General features: G+C 39.4%; 2 protein-coding genes and 1 long non-coding RNA gene across 3 annotated transcripts; 2 read left to right on the top strand and 1 right to left on the bottom strand.

Moving 5' to 3' along the window:
* The first annotated feature begins 93 nt into the window (after positions 1-93).
* On the top strand, positions 94-2,968 carry LOC125478478 (L-type lectin-domain containing receptor kinase IX.1-like). Its single transcript, XM_048586659.1, has 2 exons — positions 94-174; positions 458-2,968. Exons 1-2 carry the CDS (start codon positions 94-96, stop codon positions 2,966-2,968), a joined length of 2,592 nt encoding a protein of 863 aa, XP_048442616.1.
* A 507-nt stretch (positions 2,969-3,475) lies between these two features.
* LOC125478477 (L-type lectin-domain containing receptor kinase IX.1-like) lies at positions 3,476-6,992 on the top strand. Its single transcript, XM_048586658.1, has 2 exons — positions 3,476-3,616; positions 4,623-6,992. The coding sequence occupies exons 1-2, from the start codon at positions 3,476-3,478 to the stop codon at positions 6,990-6,992; spliced, it is 2,511 nt and encodes an 836-aa protein (XP_048442615.1).
* Positions 6,993-8,947: 1,955 nt separating this feature from the next.
* LOC125478628 lies at positions 8,948-13,583 on the bottom strand. The gene is made up of 3 exons (XR_007259421.1): positions 13,433-13,583; positions 10,029-10,120; positions 8,948-9,778 (listed from the first exon to the last, which is right to left on the bottom strand). It is a non-coding gene; the product is annotated as an uncharacterized LOC125478628 (long non-coding RNA).
* Between the last annotated feature and the right edge of the window lie 2,719 nt (positions 13,584-16,302).

The following is a 16,302-nucleotide window of genomic DNA, read 5'->3' as shown; positions in this document are numbered from 1 at the left end:
ACTGTTGAATCAAATTTTAAAAGTCCAGATTTATGGTCTAAATGGACTTGATGGAAGAAATGGGAGAGGATTCCTTCGTACAAACATAGCAAAATGGTTGTCCTTGATAAGCCAAGTCATCAGTCCACGCCAGATAAGTTTGTAATTTTCGATGACCCCTCCCCCATATCGATTGTATAAATGAAAATGAAAAAGAAAGATGGTAGGGTCTAGGGAATTTCATGGAAAATGTTCTTGACAAAAGCTTATTGACCAGACCGTAAAAGCGACTGCAATAAATGCTTTCAGTTTACAATTTTGTATTGACGTAAAAACTAAATTGTGTACAAGAAAAATATCATCACGCGGAGCCATGTCCAAAGGAGATTGTCTGAAAGTTCTGGTCTCCCCTGTTTCGGAACACTTTCGTTACATTTTTTTCCTATCATAAATGGCTCCGCAGTCTGCTCTTTTCTAGAGCAACATTGTCTCTCCCACCAAACCAAAAATGGCAGCCATCATCGCACTCGACTCGATGAATCTTGTCCATCACTTCCTTGTTATTGTCTTGCTTCTAATAATCCCTTGGGCAGCTCCTTTATCTTTCGATTTCCCCACTTTCCAACAAAATGATCTTACCAACGGTACTGGATTATTAATTACCGAGGGAGATGCTGTTATCGCCAACCAATCCATTCACCTCACCAAAGACTACGTGGGTGGGGAAACAACTCATGGAAGTGTTGGCCGAGCGACTTACGGCGAACCCTTCCTCCTTCGGGACAAAGATACCAGAAAACTTGCCGATTTCAACACAAGTTTCACATTTAGATTTGATGGCAAAAACAGTACTGTCCCCCCACACGACCAGGGGCTTGCTTTCTTCTTAGCGCCAAACGGATCCTTACTCAACCGAGCACTTGGAGTAGGTGGCAATATGGGCCTCCCAGTCAACAACTCGATGGAAAATGTTACAGAGCCGAGCAATGAGTACCCGTTTGTGGCTGTGGAGTTTGTTACCTTCCGGAATTCAAGGTCAACGGTGGAAGATCCATACTGCGGTCACGTGGGGATAAAAATCAACTCTTCGAATATTATTACCAAGCCGTGGAATAGTGGCATTATGGAAAGAGAACATAATCGTGCTTGGATTGGTTATAATTCGAGTTCGAAAAATCTTAGTGTTTCCCTCACCACTTATGTCAATGATGCCCGAGAGCAAGTGATTATTTCTCTCAGTTCCTTGGTTGATCTGAATAAATACTCGCCGGATTGGGTAATTGTCGGGTTTTCTTCTTCAATGGGTACTGCTCCCGCTCTGGTTGACATCATGTCATGGGATTTTACTTCTACTTCACTGGTAGGTGATGGATCCCTTGCTCTTTTCAGCCAAGAAAAGAAAGGTCAATCTCTAGTTCCTAAGCCAAGCCCTAGAACTAATAATGTCAAGTCAAGAAGACGGAAGAAACGAATGGGAGTCGTGATCAGTAGTGCTATTGGTGGGTTTATCTTGGCTTGTATTTTAGGTTTGGGTTTGTATAACTCGTGCAAGAAAAGAGCAACAGGAGGAAGGGCTGATATAGACCTTACCATTCCTAATGAATTGGGTGAAAAGATCTCCCTGAAGAAATTTAGTTATAAAGAGTTGGCTGGGGCGACGAGGAACTTTTCTGATGGAGAATTGCTTGGAGTTGGAAGATATGGTGCCTTTTACAAAGGCTGCATAAAAGAGTGGAACATACATGTTGCTGTGAAGAAGATGTCAAGATCTGAACTGGTGCTCAAAGAGTATGCATCACAAATAACGATTATCAGTCGACTTAGACATCGGAATCTAGTGCAACTTCTTGGTTGGTGCCAGCAAAAAGGAGAACTCCTACTTGTCTACGAGTTCATGCCTAACGGAAGCTTAAACAATTATTTATTCAAAGTACAGATCTCATTAGTTTGGGAGGTAAGATACAAAATTGCTCAAGACCTGGCTTCTGCATTGCTTTATTTACACGAACATGGCGAAGTATGTGTGCTCCATCGGGGGATCACATCCAGCAACATTATGTTGGATTCGGATTTCAATGCTAAACTTGGGGATTTTAGATTAGCTCGGTATCCACGTGAAAAGTACTGGGACACTATGTTATTAGCTCTGGAGTATGCTGCCACACGGACAGTTACCAAGAAATTTGACGTCTACAGCTTCGGAGTTGTTGCTTTGGAGATTTCCTGTGGGAGAAAGGCCATCGAACCAAGGTTGGCAAGTGGTCGAGTCAATATAATTGAGTGGGTTTCAGAGCTTTATGGAGAAGGGAAGATCATCGAAGCAGCTGACCCGAAGTTGTGTGGAAGTTTTGATGGAAAACAAATGGAGTGCTTGTTGATTGTCGGGCTGTGGTGTGCTCATCCATATTACAGTTTCAGACCTTCAATGCGACAAGTGATCCAAGTGCTTAATTGCGAGGTCGAAGTTCCGTTGCTCATTCCTGACATATCACTCTCAGCGTCATCTAGTTCTACCACCAGTTTTCAAGAAAACAGTGGGTCCTCAGGCCATGGAGATATGGATAACACCAATTCCTTGGTTCCGGAACGTGTTGTTGAGAGCTTAGACCCTTCGGAACCTGTCACTGTGGCCTTACACCCAGAGTCGAATATTGCTACACCCCTGTCAAGGACGCCAATGACTACCTCTCCTGACATACCACTCTCAGCGTCGTCTATTTCTACCACCCGTATTGAGAATAAAAAAAAGGGTCCTCAAGCCATGGTTTCCTTGGTCCCTGAAGGTGTCATTGTGATCTTAGACCTAGCAGTACTCTCATCAAGGTCGCCAACGACTACCTCTCCTGACATATCACTCTCAGCGTTGTCTAGTTCTACCACCAGTTTTCAAGAAAAAAGTGGGTCCTCAGGCAATGGCGATATGGATAACACCAGTTCGTTGGTCCCGGAATGTGTTGTTGAGAGCTTAGACCCTTCGGATTCAGGGTAGAGATGAAATTTAAAGGGTTGGCCTATTACTTTCCTAATGTAAGTTGTCAAGAAACTCACCATTGAAATAAAGAGAAACATATTATGAAATATTCTGACACTAACTAGGTGCATCTTGGCCAGTAATGTCCAGTAGTATTCTTCTTCACTTGGAAGTAAGAGGTCTTAGGTTCAAATCTCGTGAATGGCGAATTTGATATCAAATTAGGCTACCGATTATATGGCTTAGCCGAACTCTCCCTCTTCTTAGTATAAAAATATCGATGTACTAAAAAAAAAAAAAAAAAAAACCTAGGTGCATCTTATTTTCCAATTCAACAAAATCACCCCTCATACAGTCGAGTTTTCTTAGTAAAAAAATTGAGTCGATCAATCTGACCCTTTCACATGAAATTCTCTTGCGAAAAGTGTAATAAATTGATGACCCATCGTAAGCATTACAACTTATATGTTTAGTTTATAAATCAAGTTGGCTCCGCCCGGCTTCGGGTTAAAATTTTAACAGTCAATGCCGTGGTCTGGTATGACTCCGTCTCTTGTTTCCTTCTTACAATTAGACCAACAACAAAAACAACATTCAAACTTCCCCGGTTGTGTAGCTCTTGTTCTGTTTTGTGGGATGACGCTTCTGCCATTTGAGGCTGCATCTGTTAGTAATTCCTTGATGTCGTTGTTTGTTCTGTTTCTTTGTCTTGGCTTTCTTTGTTCTTGCTGGCCGTTGTGCCCTGGTTCAAAAAAAAAAAAAAAAATCCTTCCAAAGGGAAGACATTTTCCTTTTTCCATGCCCCTCCTCTTCTTCCTCCTCATTACGGCATTTTCTGACCATAACTTCCTTTTCATTGACTTTCAGGCAAATTATTTCAATTTCAATACAAATTTAACTTCCCTTTTGGGCGATATTTGCTATGTTTTAGGAATGAGGATCCTGTCCGAATCATTTTTGTGAGGATCTCGTAGATGTTCTAATTACATCCGTTCATCGTATATCGTGCGGCTAGAAATCATTGTAAATCTTTTTATTTAAAATTAAATATAAACAGTATCTGACGAAAATTGACCGTACGATATACAATGAATGGATGTGATTAGAGAATTCTCGAGATCCGCACAAAGAGGATCCGGAGGGGATTCTCATTCATGTTTTAGAAGACAAACATGGAAATAGATCTTCTCCATATCCCTTCCACCAAGTCCGCCAATGCCACAAATTCAGGCATTTGAAATTTGATTTAACGGCTAAAATTATTATAACTTTTAAAATGAATCTCTGTTTGTAACTGTTGAATCAAATTTTAAAAGTCCAGATTTATGGTCTAAATGGACTTGATGGAAGAAATGGGAGAGGATTCCTTCGAACAAACATAGCAAAATGGTTGTCCTTGATAAGCCAAGTCATCAGTCCACGCCAGATAAGTTTGTAATTTTCGATGACCCCTCCCCCATATCGATTGTATAAATGAAAAAGAAAAAGAAAGATGGTACGGTCTAGGGAATTTCATGGAAAATGTTCTTGACAAAAGCTTATTGACCAGATCGTAAAAGCGACTACAATCTCCAAAGGAGATTGTCTGAAAGTTCTGGTCTCCCCTGTTTCGGAACACTTTCGTTACATTTTTTTCCTATCATAAATGGCTCCGCAGTATGCTCTTTTATAGAGCAACATTATCTCTCCCACCAAACCAAAAATGGTTGCCATCATCGCACTCGACTCGATGAATCTTGTCCATCACTTCCTTGTTATTATCTTGCTGCTGATAATCCCTTGGGCAGCTCCTTTATCTTTCGACACAAGTTTCACATTTAGATTTGATGGCAAAAACAATACTGTCCCCTCACATGACCAGGGGCTTGCTTTCTTCTTAGCGCCAAACGGATCCTTGCTCAACCGAGCACTTGGAGGAGGTCGCAATATGGGCCTCCCAGTCAACAGCTCGGTGGAAAATGTTACAGAGCCAAGCAATGAGTACCCGTTTGTGGCTGTGGAGTTTGTTACCTTCCGGAATTCAAGGTCAACGGTGGAGGATCCAGACTGCGGTCGCGTGGGGATAAAAATCGACTCTTTGAATTATATTACCAAGCCGTGGAATAGTGGTATTGTGGAAGGAGAACAAAATCGTGCTTGGATTGATTATAATTCGAGTTCGAAAAATCTTAGTGTTTCCCTCACCACTTATGCCAATGATACCCGAGAGCAAGTGATTATTTCTCTCTGTTCCTTGGTTGATCTGAATAAAAACTTGCCGGATTGGGTAATTGTTGGGTTTTCTTCTTCAACGGGTACTGCTCCCGCTCTGGTTGACATCATGTCATGGAATTTTACTTCACTGGTAGGTGATGGATCCCTTGCTCTTTTCAGCCAAGAAAAGAAAGGTCAATCTCTAGTCCCTTCGGCCCAAACGATAAAAGATGAATCTCTAGTTCCTGAGCCAAGCCCTAGAACTAATAATGTCAAGTCAAGAAGACGGAAGAAACGAATGGGAGTCGTGATCAGTAGTGCTATTGGTGGGTTTATCTTGGCTTGTATTTTAGGTTTGGGTTTGTATAACTCGTGCAAGAAAAAAACAACAGGAGGAAGGGCTGATATAGACCTTACCATTCCTAATGAATTGGGTGAAAAGATCTCCCTGAAGAAATTTAGTTATAAAGAGTTGGCTAGGGCGACGAGGAACTTTTCTGATGGAGAATTGCTTGGAGTTGGAAGATATGGTGCCTTTTACAAAGGCTGCATAAAAGAGTGGAACATACATGTTGCTGTGAAAAAGATGTCAAGATCTGAACTGGTGCTCAAAGAGTATGCATCACAAATAACGATTATCAGTCGACTTGCACATCGGAATCTGGTGCAACTTCTTGGTTGGTGCCAGCAAAAAGGAGAACTCCTACTTGTCTATGAGTTCATGCCTAACGGAAGCTTAAACAATTATTTATTCAAAGCACAGATCTCATTAGTTTGGGAGGTAAGATACAAAATTGCTCAAGACCTGGCTTTTGCATTGCTTTATTTACACGAACATTGCGAAGTATGTGTGCTCCATCGGGGGATCACATCCAGCAACATTATGTTGGATTCGGATTTCAATGCTAAACTTGGGGATTTTAGATTAGCTCGGTATCCATGTGAAAAGCACTGGGACACTATGTTATTAGCTCCAGAGTATGCTGCCACACAGACAGTTACCAAGGAATTTGACGTCTACAGCTTCGGAGTTGTTGCTTTGGAGATTTCCTGTGGGAGAAAGGCCATCGAACCAAGGTTTGCAAGTGGTCGAGTCAATATAATTGAGTGGGTTTCGGAGCTTTATGGAGAAGGGAAGATCATCGAAGCAGCTGACCCGAAGTTGTGTGGAAGTTTTGATGGAAAACAAATGGAGTGCTTGTTGATTGTCGGGCTGTGGTGTGCTTATCCAGATTACAGTTACAAACCTTCAATGCAACTAGTGATCCAAGTGCTTAACTGCGAAGTCGAAGTTCCGTTGCTCATTCTCCCATTAAGGACGCCAATGTCTACCTCTCGTCCTGACATACCACTCTCAGCGTCGTCTAGTTCTACCACCAGTTTTCAAGAAAACAGTGGGTCCTCAGGCCATGGAGATATGGATAACACCAATTCCTTGGCTCAGGAACGTGTCGTTGAGAGCTTAGACCCTTCGAAACCTGTCACTGTGGTCTTACACCCAGAGTCGAATATTGCTACACCCCTATCAAGGACGCCAATGACTACCTCTCCTGACATACCACTCTCAGCGTCGTCTATTTCTACCACCCGTATTGAGAATAAAAATAAGGGTCCTCAAGCCATGGTTTCCATGGTCCCTGAAGGTGTGGTTGTGATCTTAGACCCCGCAGTACTCTCATCAAGGACGCCAACGACTACCTCTCCTGACATATCACTCTCAGCGTTGTCTAGTTCTACCACCAGTTTTCAAGAAAAAAGTGGGTCCTCAGGCCATGGCGATGTGGATAACACCAGTTCGTTGGTCCCGGAAGGTGTTGTTGAGAGCTTAGACCCTTCGGATTCAGGGTAGAGATGAAATTTAAAGGGTTGGGCTATTACTTTCCTAATGTAAGTTGTCAAGAAACTCACCATTGAAATAAAGAGAAACATTTTGTAATTCAGGAAAATTTTAGAGTTTTGGACCTTATAAAAGTACATTGAATGATGGTTAAGATAAAATTCAATTTATTAAATTGAAAAATCAGCAATAAGAAATAAACACTTTTAAATAATATTTGAAAAAAAAAATAAAAAAACATTTAAGTAATAATTCAATCATAAAAAATCACGTTACAAAATTTGATGTAAAAATTTGATATCTCTAGTATTACTCTAAAAAGACCGGAGAATTCAGGAAAAATGCACCGAAAAGAAACTACAACAGTTTCCAAGAAGTAAAGAAGAGTACCAGATTAAGCGTTGCAAGCCCCATTTAGGAGTGAGAAAGTTGATGGCCCCAAGTGCTGGTTTCGGAACACCTTCACTACAGTCAGTACCAGGTCTCCAAGTCCTCCCGCCAATCAACCTTTGTGTATATATTTTTAACTGGAAATTTCAACTCTGCAATCATTTGCTTCCCTGTTTTAGAGACCGCTCGTTTATCATGTGGTGAATCGGTGACAATGGAGTATCCAGTGTTTTTCTTTCCCACCAAAAGCAAAAATGGCTGCCATTTGAATTGATAATAAACTTTGGGCCTTTGCACCGGCCCAATTCCTTCAGAAAATCACCAACGGTCCAATGCCTATTCAATCGTTGCCTATTTGAACAGTGACTGGGCCCAGTATTTAAAAATTATTATGACGTGACAAAATTAGGTGGCAAGTCTATGGGTAGGGGAATTTTGCAGGGTTTTGGCAAAGAAAAAGCGCTTTTCAAAGGCAAAAACTTGTAATTCAAGAGGATCAATGGGTGAACTCATCCCTTGCCGAGCAAGTCGCACCAACCACTTGATGATAAGAGGGATGCATCAAAGACGGAAAGCTTAATTCACAGGAAAGGAAGCTCAATAAAAGCAGCTGACCCGAAGTTGTGTGGAAGTTTTGATGATGAACAAATGAAGTGCTTGTTGATTGTCAAGAGTACAAATCCAGACCTTCAATACAAGTGTTTCAAGTGCTTAACTACAAATCCGAACTTCCGTTGCTCATTCTCCCATCAAGGACGCCAATGACTACCTCTGCTCCTGAAATATCACTCTCAGTGTCGTCTAGTTCTACCACCAGACCTGAAGAAAAAACTGGGTCCTCAGGGCATGGTGACATGGAGAACACCAATTCCTTGGTCCCGGAAGGCGTCGGTGAGAGCTTAGATCCTTTGGATTCGGTAAAGATGAACTTTAAAGGATTGGCCTATAACTTTCTCTGTTTACAGGAGTACAAATATACAAGACAATTTACCCATAAACTTTCTCTAATGTACTTTTCAAGAAACTCATCATTGAAATGAAGAGAACCATTTCGTAGTTCAGGAAAATTATAAAGTTTCGGACCTTACAAAATGGTTACTACCCCTTGTCTTTTTGAGTGATTCCCAAGGGTCTCGAAAAGACAAGGGTAGTAACCTAGGAATAGCTCAACCAGGGGGACAGAATCACTCACGTCTCTAAGGGGATAGAACCTAAGAATCACTCTACTAGGGGCAACGGAATCACTCACGACTCTAATCATGAATTCACTCACACGATCAAGCCTCACACTTGATTTTAGAAGGAGAAACAACTTACTTCGATTGCACTAAGCAAATGATATTTTAATTTTATTCAAGTCTTCCTAAAATACATATGGAGTCCTTTAAATAGAGAGATTACAAACATTGGTAGGATAAATACTTATTACTAACGATTATAGTTCCTAGAACCTAATAAAACATAGCTTTGAAATATGAAAAGCCAAAAACAATCAAATTTAATATAAAAACTATACTTAATGTCGTGCATTGCATCATTGACTGATGGTTGGTTAATATATAATTCAACTAAGTATTTATTTCTGCACTTGAGGTCGTGCGTTCGATATCCCTTCTGGAAATAAAGTAAAGTGCCAGATTGTAAGTGTGCAAGCCAACCAGCAGTGACAAGGTTGATGGCCCCAAGCGCTGGTTTGGGAACAATTTCACTAGATTCAGTCAACCAGGTCTCCAAGTCCTCCTCCCAATCAAACTTTGTTTACACATTTTCAACTGGAAATTTCACCCTGCAATCATCTGCTTCTTTATTTTAGAGGTCCCCCATTTGTCACACGGTGACTTGGTGACAAGAAAGTCTCTGTCGTCTCTGTCAGCACCAGTGTTTTTCTTTCCCACCACCAAAAGCAAAAATGGCTGCCAATAACTCGGCTATCATGGTAGTCCTCTCACCAAAGCTTGATCATCACTTCTTTGTTATTCTCCTGCTTCTGTTAATCCCTTTTGCAGCTCCTTTATTATGAAATTTCCCACTTTCAACAAGGTGATCACACCAACAGTACGGATGTGTTGAAAAAATTAGTTACCGAGGGAGATGCTGTTATCCGCAACCAACTCATTCACCTCACCAAAGGCAGAGATGGAGGGGAAACACTTGTGGCTAATGGAAGTTTTGGCTGTGTCAGGTATGGCAAACCCTTCCTCCTCCAGGACAATGATACAGGAAGACTTGCTGATTTCAGCACAAGTTTCACGCTGATTTCAGCACAAGTTTCACGTTCATGATCAACACAAAAAACAGTACCACCCCCTCCTATGCCGAGGGGCTGGCCTTCTTCTTAGCGCCAAACGGGTCCTTACTCAACCGAGCACCTGGAGGAGGTAACAGTATGTGCCTCCCTGTCAACAGCTCTGTGAAAAATGTTACAGAGCCGAGCAATGAAAACAATCTTGTTTAGGTTTCATAAATATTCCTAGTATCCAAATAGCATGTAAATTTATGAACTATCAAAGGATTACAGAGACAACCAAGAATGAGAAACAAAGCACAGAGCAAACAAACGATATAAACTGAGAAAACCAAACAATCGATTTGAAAATGATAAATTTGCGTTGCTTGAAAGGAAAACTATGGTGAAACAACACATCAAAGGCGACATACCAACTTTGATTCAAGTGCAATCGCTCCGGACCCCTAGATCAAAGGTAGCAGGAAGAGGAGATCACAATGTTCCAATGAAAGTCTGATCCAAACTGTAAAAAATTAATGAGATTCAGAGTAAGAATTCAAAGCACAAACATATGGACACAGGAAAAGTAACTCAATCTGTGACAGTGCAATGGACTCGAGCTGGAACATTATAACGAACTTAATCTACGACAGATTTAGATTTCACAAAAGAGAAGCAGCTAAGAATGGGAAGATATCACTTATCACCATGACCTTTTTTCGCATTCAACTTTTCCATTTCAGATGATAGATTATTTAAAAAAAGTTAATCAAGACATTCCAACAAACTCAAAAACGTACTAAAACCAAAAATTTGTACCGCTCATCCCCACCCATAAAATGCATTGAGGTCGTGATATGAACTTAATCTGTGGCAGAATGGAGATGGTAAGATATTCGAGATAACTATATTAAAACATTTTACGGGCGAAAGGTTATAGCATTGTAAATGAAGAGATAAAGTGAGATGCAACAAAGGTAAACGTCACACGTCAAATGTCAAAGACACTTCAGGCATAGGACAACATGTTGAAACACTTTACGCACAACACTTAAAATTTTAAATCCCCTTTAAAAAAATATATAAAACAATCCTAAACAACTTTCAAGCAAATTGTACACAGAGCAAGGAGCTTAAAGAGATTTGAGAAGGATATAAAACTTCAGGCAAAGTATGACTCACACAAACCAAATGCAAACCATATATTCCAAATACCATATCCCATTTTAAAATACAGGGAAAAAAAAGAATGATTTCATTCTAATCTCGAAACAAAAGGGCAAATGTTAAGCATTAACTAATGAGAAATAGATATGTATAAACTCAAAAATTCAAAGTTTCAAATGTGGCATGCTTTGGATAAAAAAAGTACAACCGAGATGTGCCAAAAGTGGCCTATTAGATACCCCAAAAAAAAATAACAAAGATCAATAAAAAAAAAAAGTTAAAAGACTAAAATAAGCAGGTTGAAGGTCTCGATGTATTTGCCTATTTTTTCACACAATTCTTAGAAATCAAATGGATTTCCTCAGATTGACTGGGTACAATATTAAAATCCAACACAGAATTAAGGATTTTCAAACGACACAATTAGAAGCTGTAGGCAAACTTGAATTCAGTTTACTTAACAGCTTTTACATTTCTTTACTTATGAATAATTTTTTTTAGAATGAAGTTAGAAGATGTTCTAGCAACAAAGACTATTAGAAGTTGGAAAGATATGCCGATGCAGTCGTTTGAGAACATAGTTTCAAAAACTTTGGGCAGGAAATTTGCATGCAAGGAAAATCAACAATGGGTGAGTATGACTCAAAGCTGGTTTATGTTTAAAAGCCCTCTGTAAGACTACGAACCATCAAATTTAGTTGGCTTTTCACTAACAAAAAGCCATGATGTAGACACCGATAACCAAAAGCAAAGTAATTAGAAAGAACGCACAAAATAACCAACAAAGTGATGACATAAAAATTTCAAGCATGTGGTATCATTTGTGAATGAACAAAAAAATAGATGTATCATGTAGTCTGAAGGAATAGATAATTGAGAATTCCACTCACAGGGTGACCATGACAACAACAAACAATAGAAAGATGAACTAAAACAGGCAAAACACATAGAATGCATTTTTGCAGAGAGGTTGTAACGTTGAAAAAACATTGCAACAATAGTAAGAAGACCAGAAAAAATATCTATTCTAAAGTAAATTAGTTCCATCATGCATAAATCAAGGCAATTAGGGAAGGGTAGTGTCTATGGTAGTCCAACCTATTAAAGATATAGTCATGGGCAAATTAGTATTGACATTAAAGAGCACTCAACTATTCATAAGATAAGTTTATGCAAACAATCAAATGCAAATAATTTTTTTGGGGTGATTAATTGTGGCAAAGAGATCCTATACATATGGCAGAAAATGACACTAAAATAGGAATCCCAACCCAAATATCATCACAGAAGCAAAACTTCCCCCGTTTGAACCGTGAAGCAAAGATCACAAAAGAACATGGAAAGGACCTGAGCTTGTCTTTCCATGGGCATCACCACGACCCTCTAATGAACTCGAATAAGTCACGTCATGCAACATGTATTTACTCCATAAACCATACAACAAAATTCCACACAGAATTAGTTCCCAAGGGGGCATACACAAATCTACCAATATATTTTTTTTTTTATCAAACTCAATGTTTATGCTGGTGTGAGTGGGAAACTGCTGATATAGGGTGAACCTGGTGTAGGTTCAAAACAAACAACCACCGTGTTTGAAAAATGGGTGTAAGCTATTAACTTCTGACCTATTATCTTTTTCCATTACTATGTGCAGTTAAACATCTGCAAGAACATTTTTCGTTGGTGGAAGCTGTTTTAGAAGAGAATGGAAGTTCTTCCAAAGTCGGATTCTAGTTTTTAATCCTGTAATGATTTCCATCACTGGGCAAAACTGATTTTTCTAATACGGGATGGACTTGTTATTTCTCTCCTGAGTTAAGAACAACAATTACAGGATCAATAAGGACTATGTGAACTGCAAGGATTAAGAGTGCAGGAAAAACATTAATCCAGATAAACAAAAGACAATAAGTATCAAAGAGCACCAAAAGGCAAAAACTTTAAAGTCTGTCAAATAAATTTCAATTCAAGGGTTTAAACCCATCGATCTAAGTAGAAACATACAAAGTATGGAAAATAGAAAAATAAGCAGAGAGGGAGTTTAGAACATTGCAATTGAGGCTTGTCTCATTAATTTTTTTTTTTTTTTTTTTTAATTAAGAACACACACACAGCCTGCCCCGTAAGAAACAATCCATGAAGCTATTCAACATCATATGAAACAACCTATGGTATAACGACATGTTAAGACTGAGCTATAGCATGCTAAATACCCTTGTCATTACCAACTCTGATTCTCTTTGGGAGGGAAAAATAACAGAGAAAAACATTTTATCAGTAATCTTCTATGGGCAAGAAGACAGAAAATAATCACTACTAATAACTCAATACATCACCACTGATAACTCAATACAGAGAGAGAAGAACCTGCAATTAGGTTTTATCAAAAGAAAATCGCAGAAAGAAACGAAGAGACACAAAAAATAGAAACTGAATACGTAATTTATAAACAAACATACATGTACACAGACGCACAGATATACACATAAACACACACACAGGCACAAATACAAAAAAGTTAAAACATAGCTCAATTAAAAAATGACTTTTTTTTTTTTTCTTCAGAAAATCACAGATAGTAAATCAGTCTATTCTATTTACTGATTTTGTTCCAATTCAAATCACAGAAAGGAACTGAAAAGTTTAAAACAGGAATGTCAAATACCTTGACCTAAATACAATGCTTTAGCAAGCTGACCACCAGTAATCTACACACAACACCAATCCGAGAAATACGAACTTCGGGTAGAAGTGAAAAATCACCTGGTCAATAAATTTAATAAGTTTAGGGATTAGTATTCTGAAAGAGGATTGAAATATTAAAAACTAATAAAAGGGATAAAATTCTATACATCGAATGACAGTCAACCCTAAACCGTGGTTTTGAAGATCAATACATTCGTTGCTTTCATCATCAAAAACGCATTGAAAGCCAAAGTTGTTGATCATGTTTAGGATGACAAACACTTTACAGCAACTTTAAAAGCATGCTTGTTCAAAGACATAAGCTATAATCAAACCAAACAGAAAAATTAAATCTATTTCTACCAACAGGAACCATAATTTCCTACCAAAAATAACATATGTCAACAGATTTGTTAGCAAACGATTCACAGCGCATCGTATGTGAATGAACAAAAACCAGATGCATAATGTATGTTAGAGGGATATAAAAACTGAGCATTTGATTCACAGGGTCAGCACAACAACAAATAATAGGGTAATGATCAAAAAGGGGCAAAATGCATACAATTTGATTTATGCAGAGAAGCTATAACACTGAAAGACCAACACAACAGGAAGAAAAAGAGAAATGAAAAGGAAGTGGTATTATGAGACAGTGAAGAAAGCAGCACAAAATATCTGTTTTTCTGTCCCAATTTAGTAATTTAAAAAGAAATCTTGCACTCCCAACTAAAAGTTGAAGAACCGAACCAGAACCAAACAGAAAACAAAGCAGGAAAAAAAGCATGTTTCTGAGTAGGTTCAGACCAGAAACAGTGAAATAAGGGAAAATTCTGTCCAAATGGGACACTTAGCTTTGAAAGGAATTCAAGCTGCTAGCTGGGAGAAATACTCATGAATGCTTGCAGAGATAGCTTCCAGCTGGAACCAAATATCTGAAACCAACCCTAGGTTTAGGCGTCCCTTCCTGCCTCACTGTTTCTCTAAGTAGAGCTCACTGAGAGAAAAAAAAAAAAAAAAAAAAAAACCCAAATTCCGGGCAGCCCTACCTATTGCTTTGCTCATCCTACCCCTCCCCCTCTCCTCCAATTTTTCGTTCCAGAAGTCCTCGTCTCTCTTCTCTCTGGCATCGCACGACCCCTCTCTCTTCTCTCTGCCATCGGACGACTCCTCTCTCTGTCTTCTCCCTCGCATCCCATGACACCTCCCCTCTCTTCTCACTGGCATCGTTGCAGGCTAGGCCTGCCTGTGTTGGCCATCCATCCGAAAAACCCAACCACAAACAAAACCCACCAACCCAGTGACAGCCCAAACCCGCAAAGCCCATACAAAATCCTTAGAGCAATAGCATGTCCGTAAATAAAATGAAATTCGGATCCAAAAACTATTCATTTGTACAGTGCAATTGAAAAGCCTTCTTTAGACTAAAGTAATGATGTGTGTGTGTATATTTATATATTATCATTCTGTTATTGGTACAAAGTTAAAATGCATGAAGGAAAATCAGTAGGACTCTATATAAAATTGTCCCAATAACAAGCTAAGCCGTGACCAATACTCCTAGCAACACCCTTCAGTGCCCATTGGCAAAATTTCTAGCAGTGTTAGGTTTGAAAAAATAAATCACCCGACTAATAATTTTGTCGTATCGATGTTAGCCTTAACCGTGCCCGTAACTCGACTTGTGTACACAAAATTGCCACCACTAGACTGTCTACAATGGGAGGCCTAAGACATTATCTAGATCGTTATATGTTGATGTGTACAACATTGACCCCATAGATTTTCGAAATTGTTTGGTAATTTAAAATGAGACAAAAACACTGTTTACTTCACCAGTAAAAAACTGGCCCAAGGCTTCTACTAATCTATGGGCATTTTACCCTCAATAGCCAACGTTAGATAAAATTGAAACGAACAGGCGAATAATCAATTGGCTGAATAATTACTAATTGAACCATTTTTTACATGGATAATTCTTGAAGAAAACCTATAAATTAAACGAGAACTGAACGTACGCGATTCTTGACTTGCACACCAAAAATAAGAAGTTCAGTAAGAGCACTTCCACTGGGGTGGGATAAGCCGGCACACAACAAAAAAAATGGCCCAGCACCTAGGGAAGTCTCTCCAGCCCATAGGATTGCTTGGCACCCAGCCTAAGCTGGTCTCCAGGCCAACCCAAAATTGATAGACCTTGGGACCGACCCGTATGACACCATGCTGACGTTAGGGATGGAATCGGCGACTTGGATCTACGATTGTGATGCAGTCGTGAAGTGTGAGTCCACCATGGGGGAGAAAGAGAGTGTGTGCGTTCGAACCCGGAGAGGGATTCAAATCGCTGAGAGAGATCTAGCAACACCAAACCCTTGGACCCGCAAAAGCGAACAAAGGGAGAGAGATCTAAGGAGAGTTCAAGCTCTCGGCTTCAATGGTAGGACCTCACACCATGCACTGATGCCGCATGCAAGGCCATGGTTGGGTTCCTTGAGCTTTAGGGATTACAAAAATAATATTTTGTGTTTGATTTGTTGAAGGTTTTGAAGAGGAAGGAGAAGGAGAGCTCACGGAAGTGAGCTCGAAAAGAGAGAGAGAGAGAGAGAGAGAGAGAGAATAGAGAGAACCGGTCAAATGATTGGGTAAGGAAATAGGTTTTTAAAACCTATTAAAATCATTATTTTAAAGGTCCAATTGGAGATTCATTTTATTTAATCATATTTTAATAAAATGGATTATGCTATTTTTTGTTAGGGGTGGAGATGCATTTGGCCTATTAGTGTTTATTGGGGTCTATCACTGTTCACTAAGTGGATAAATGGGCTGGGTGCTGACGCAAGATCTTTAGGG

The sequence above is a fragment of a genome, unplaced genomic scaffold, assembly GCF_019419815.1.
Source record: "Pyrus x bretschneideri cultivar Hongxiangsu unplaced genomic scaffold, Pyrus_bretschneideri_v1 Contig25, whole genome shotgun sequence".
In the NCBI taxonomy this organism is placed as follows: Eukaryota; Viridiplantae; Streptophyta; class Magnoliopsida; order Rosales; family Rosaceae; genus Pyrus; species Pyrus x bretschneideri.
This window is presented reverse-complemented; position numbering and strand designations above follow the sequence as displayed.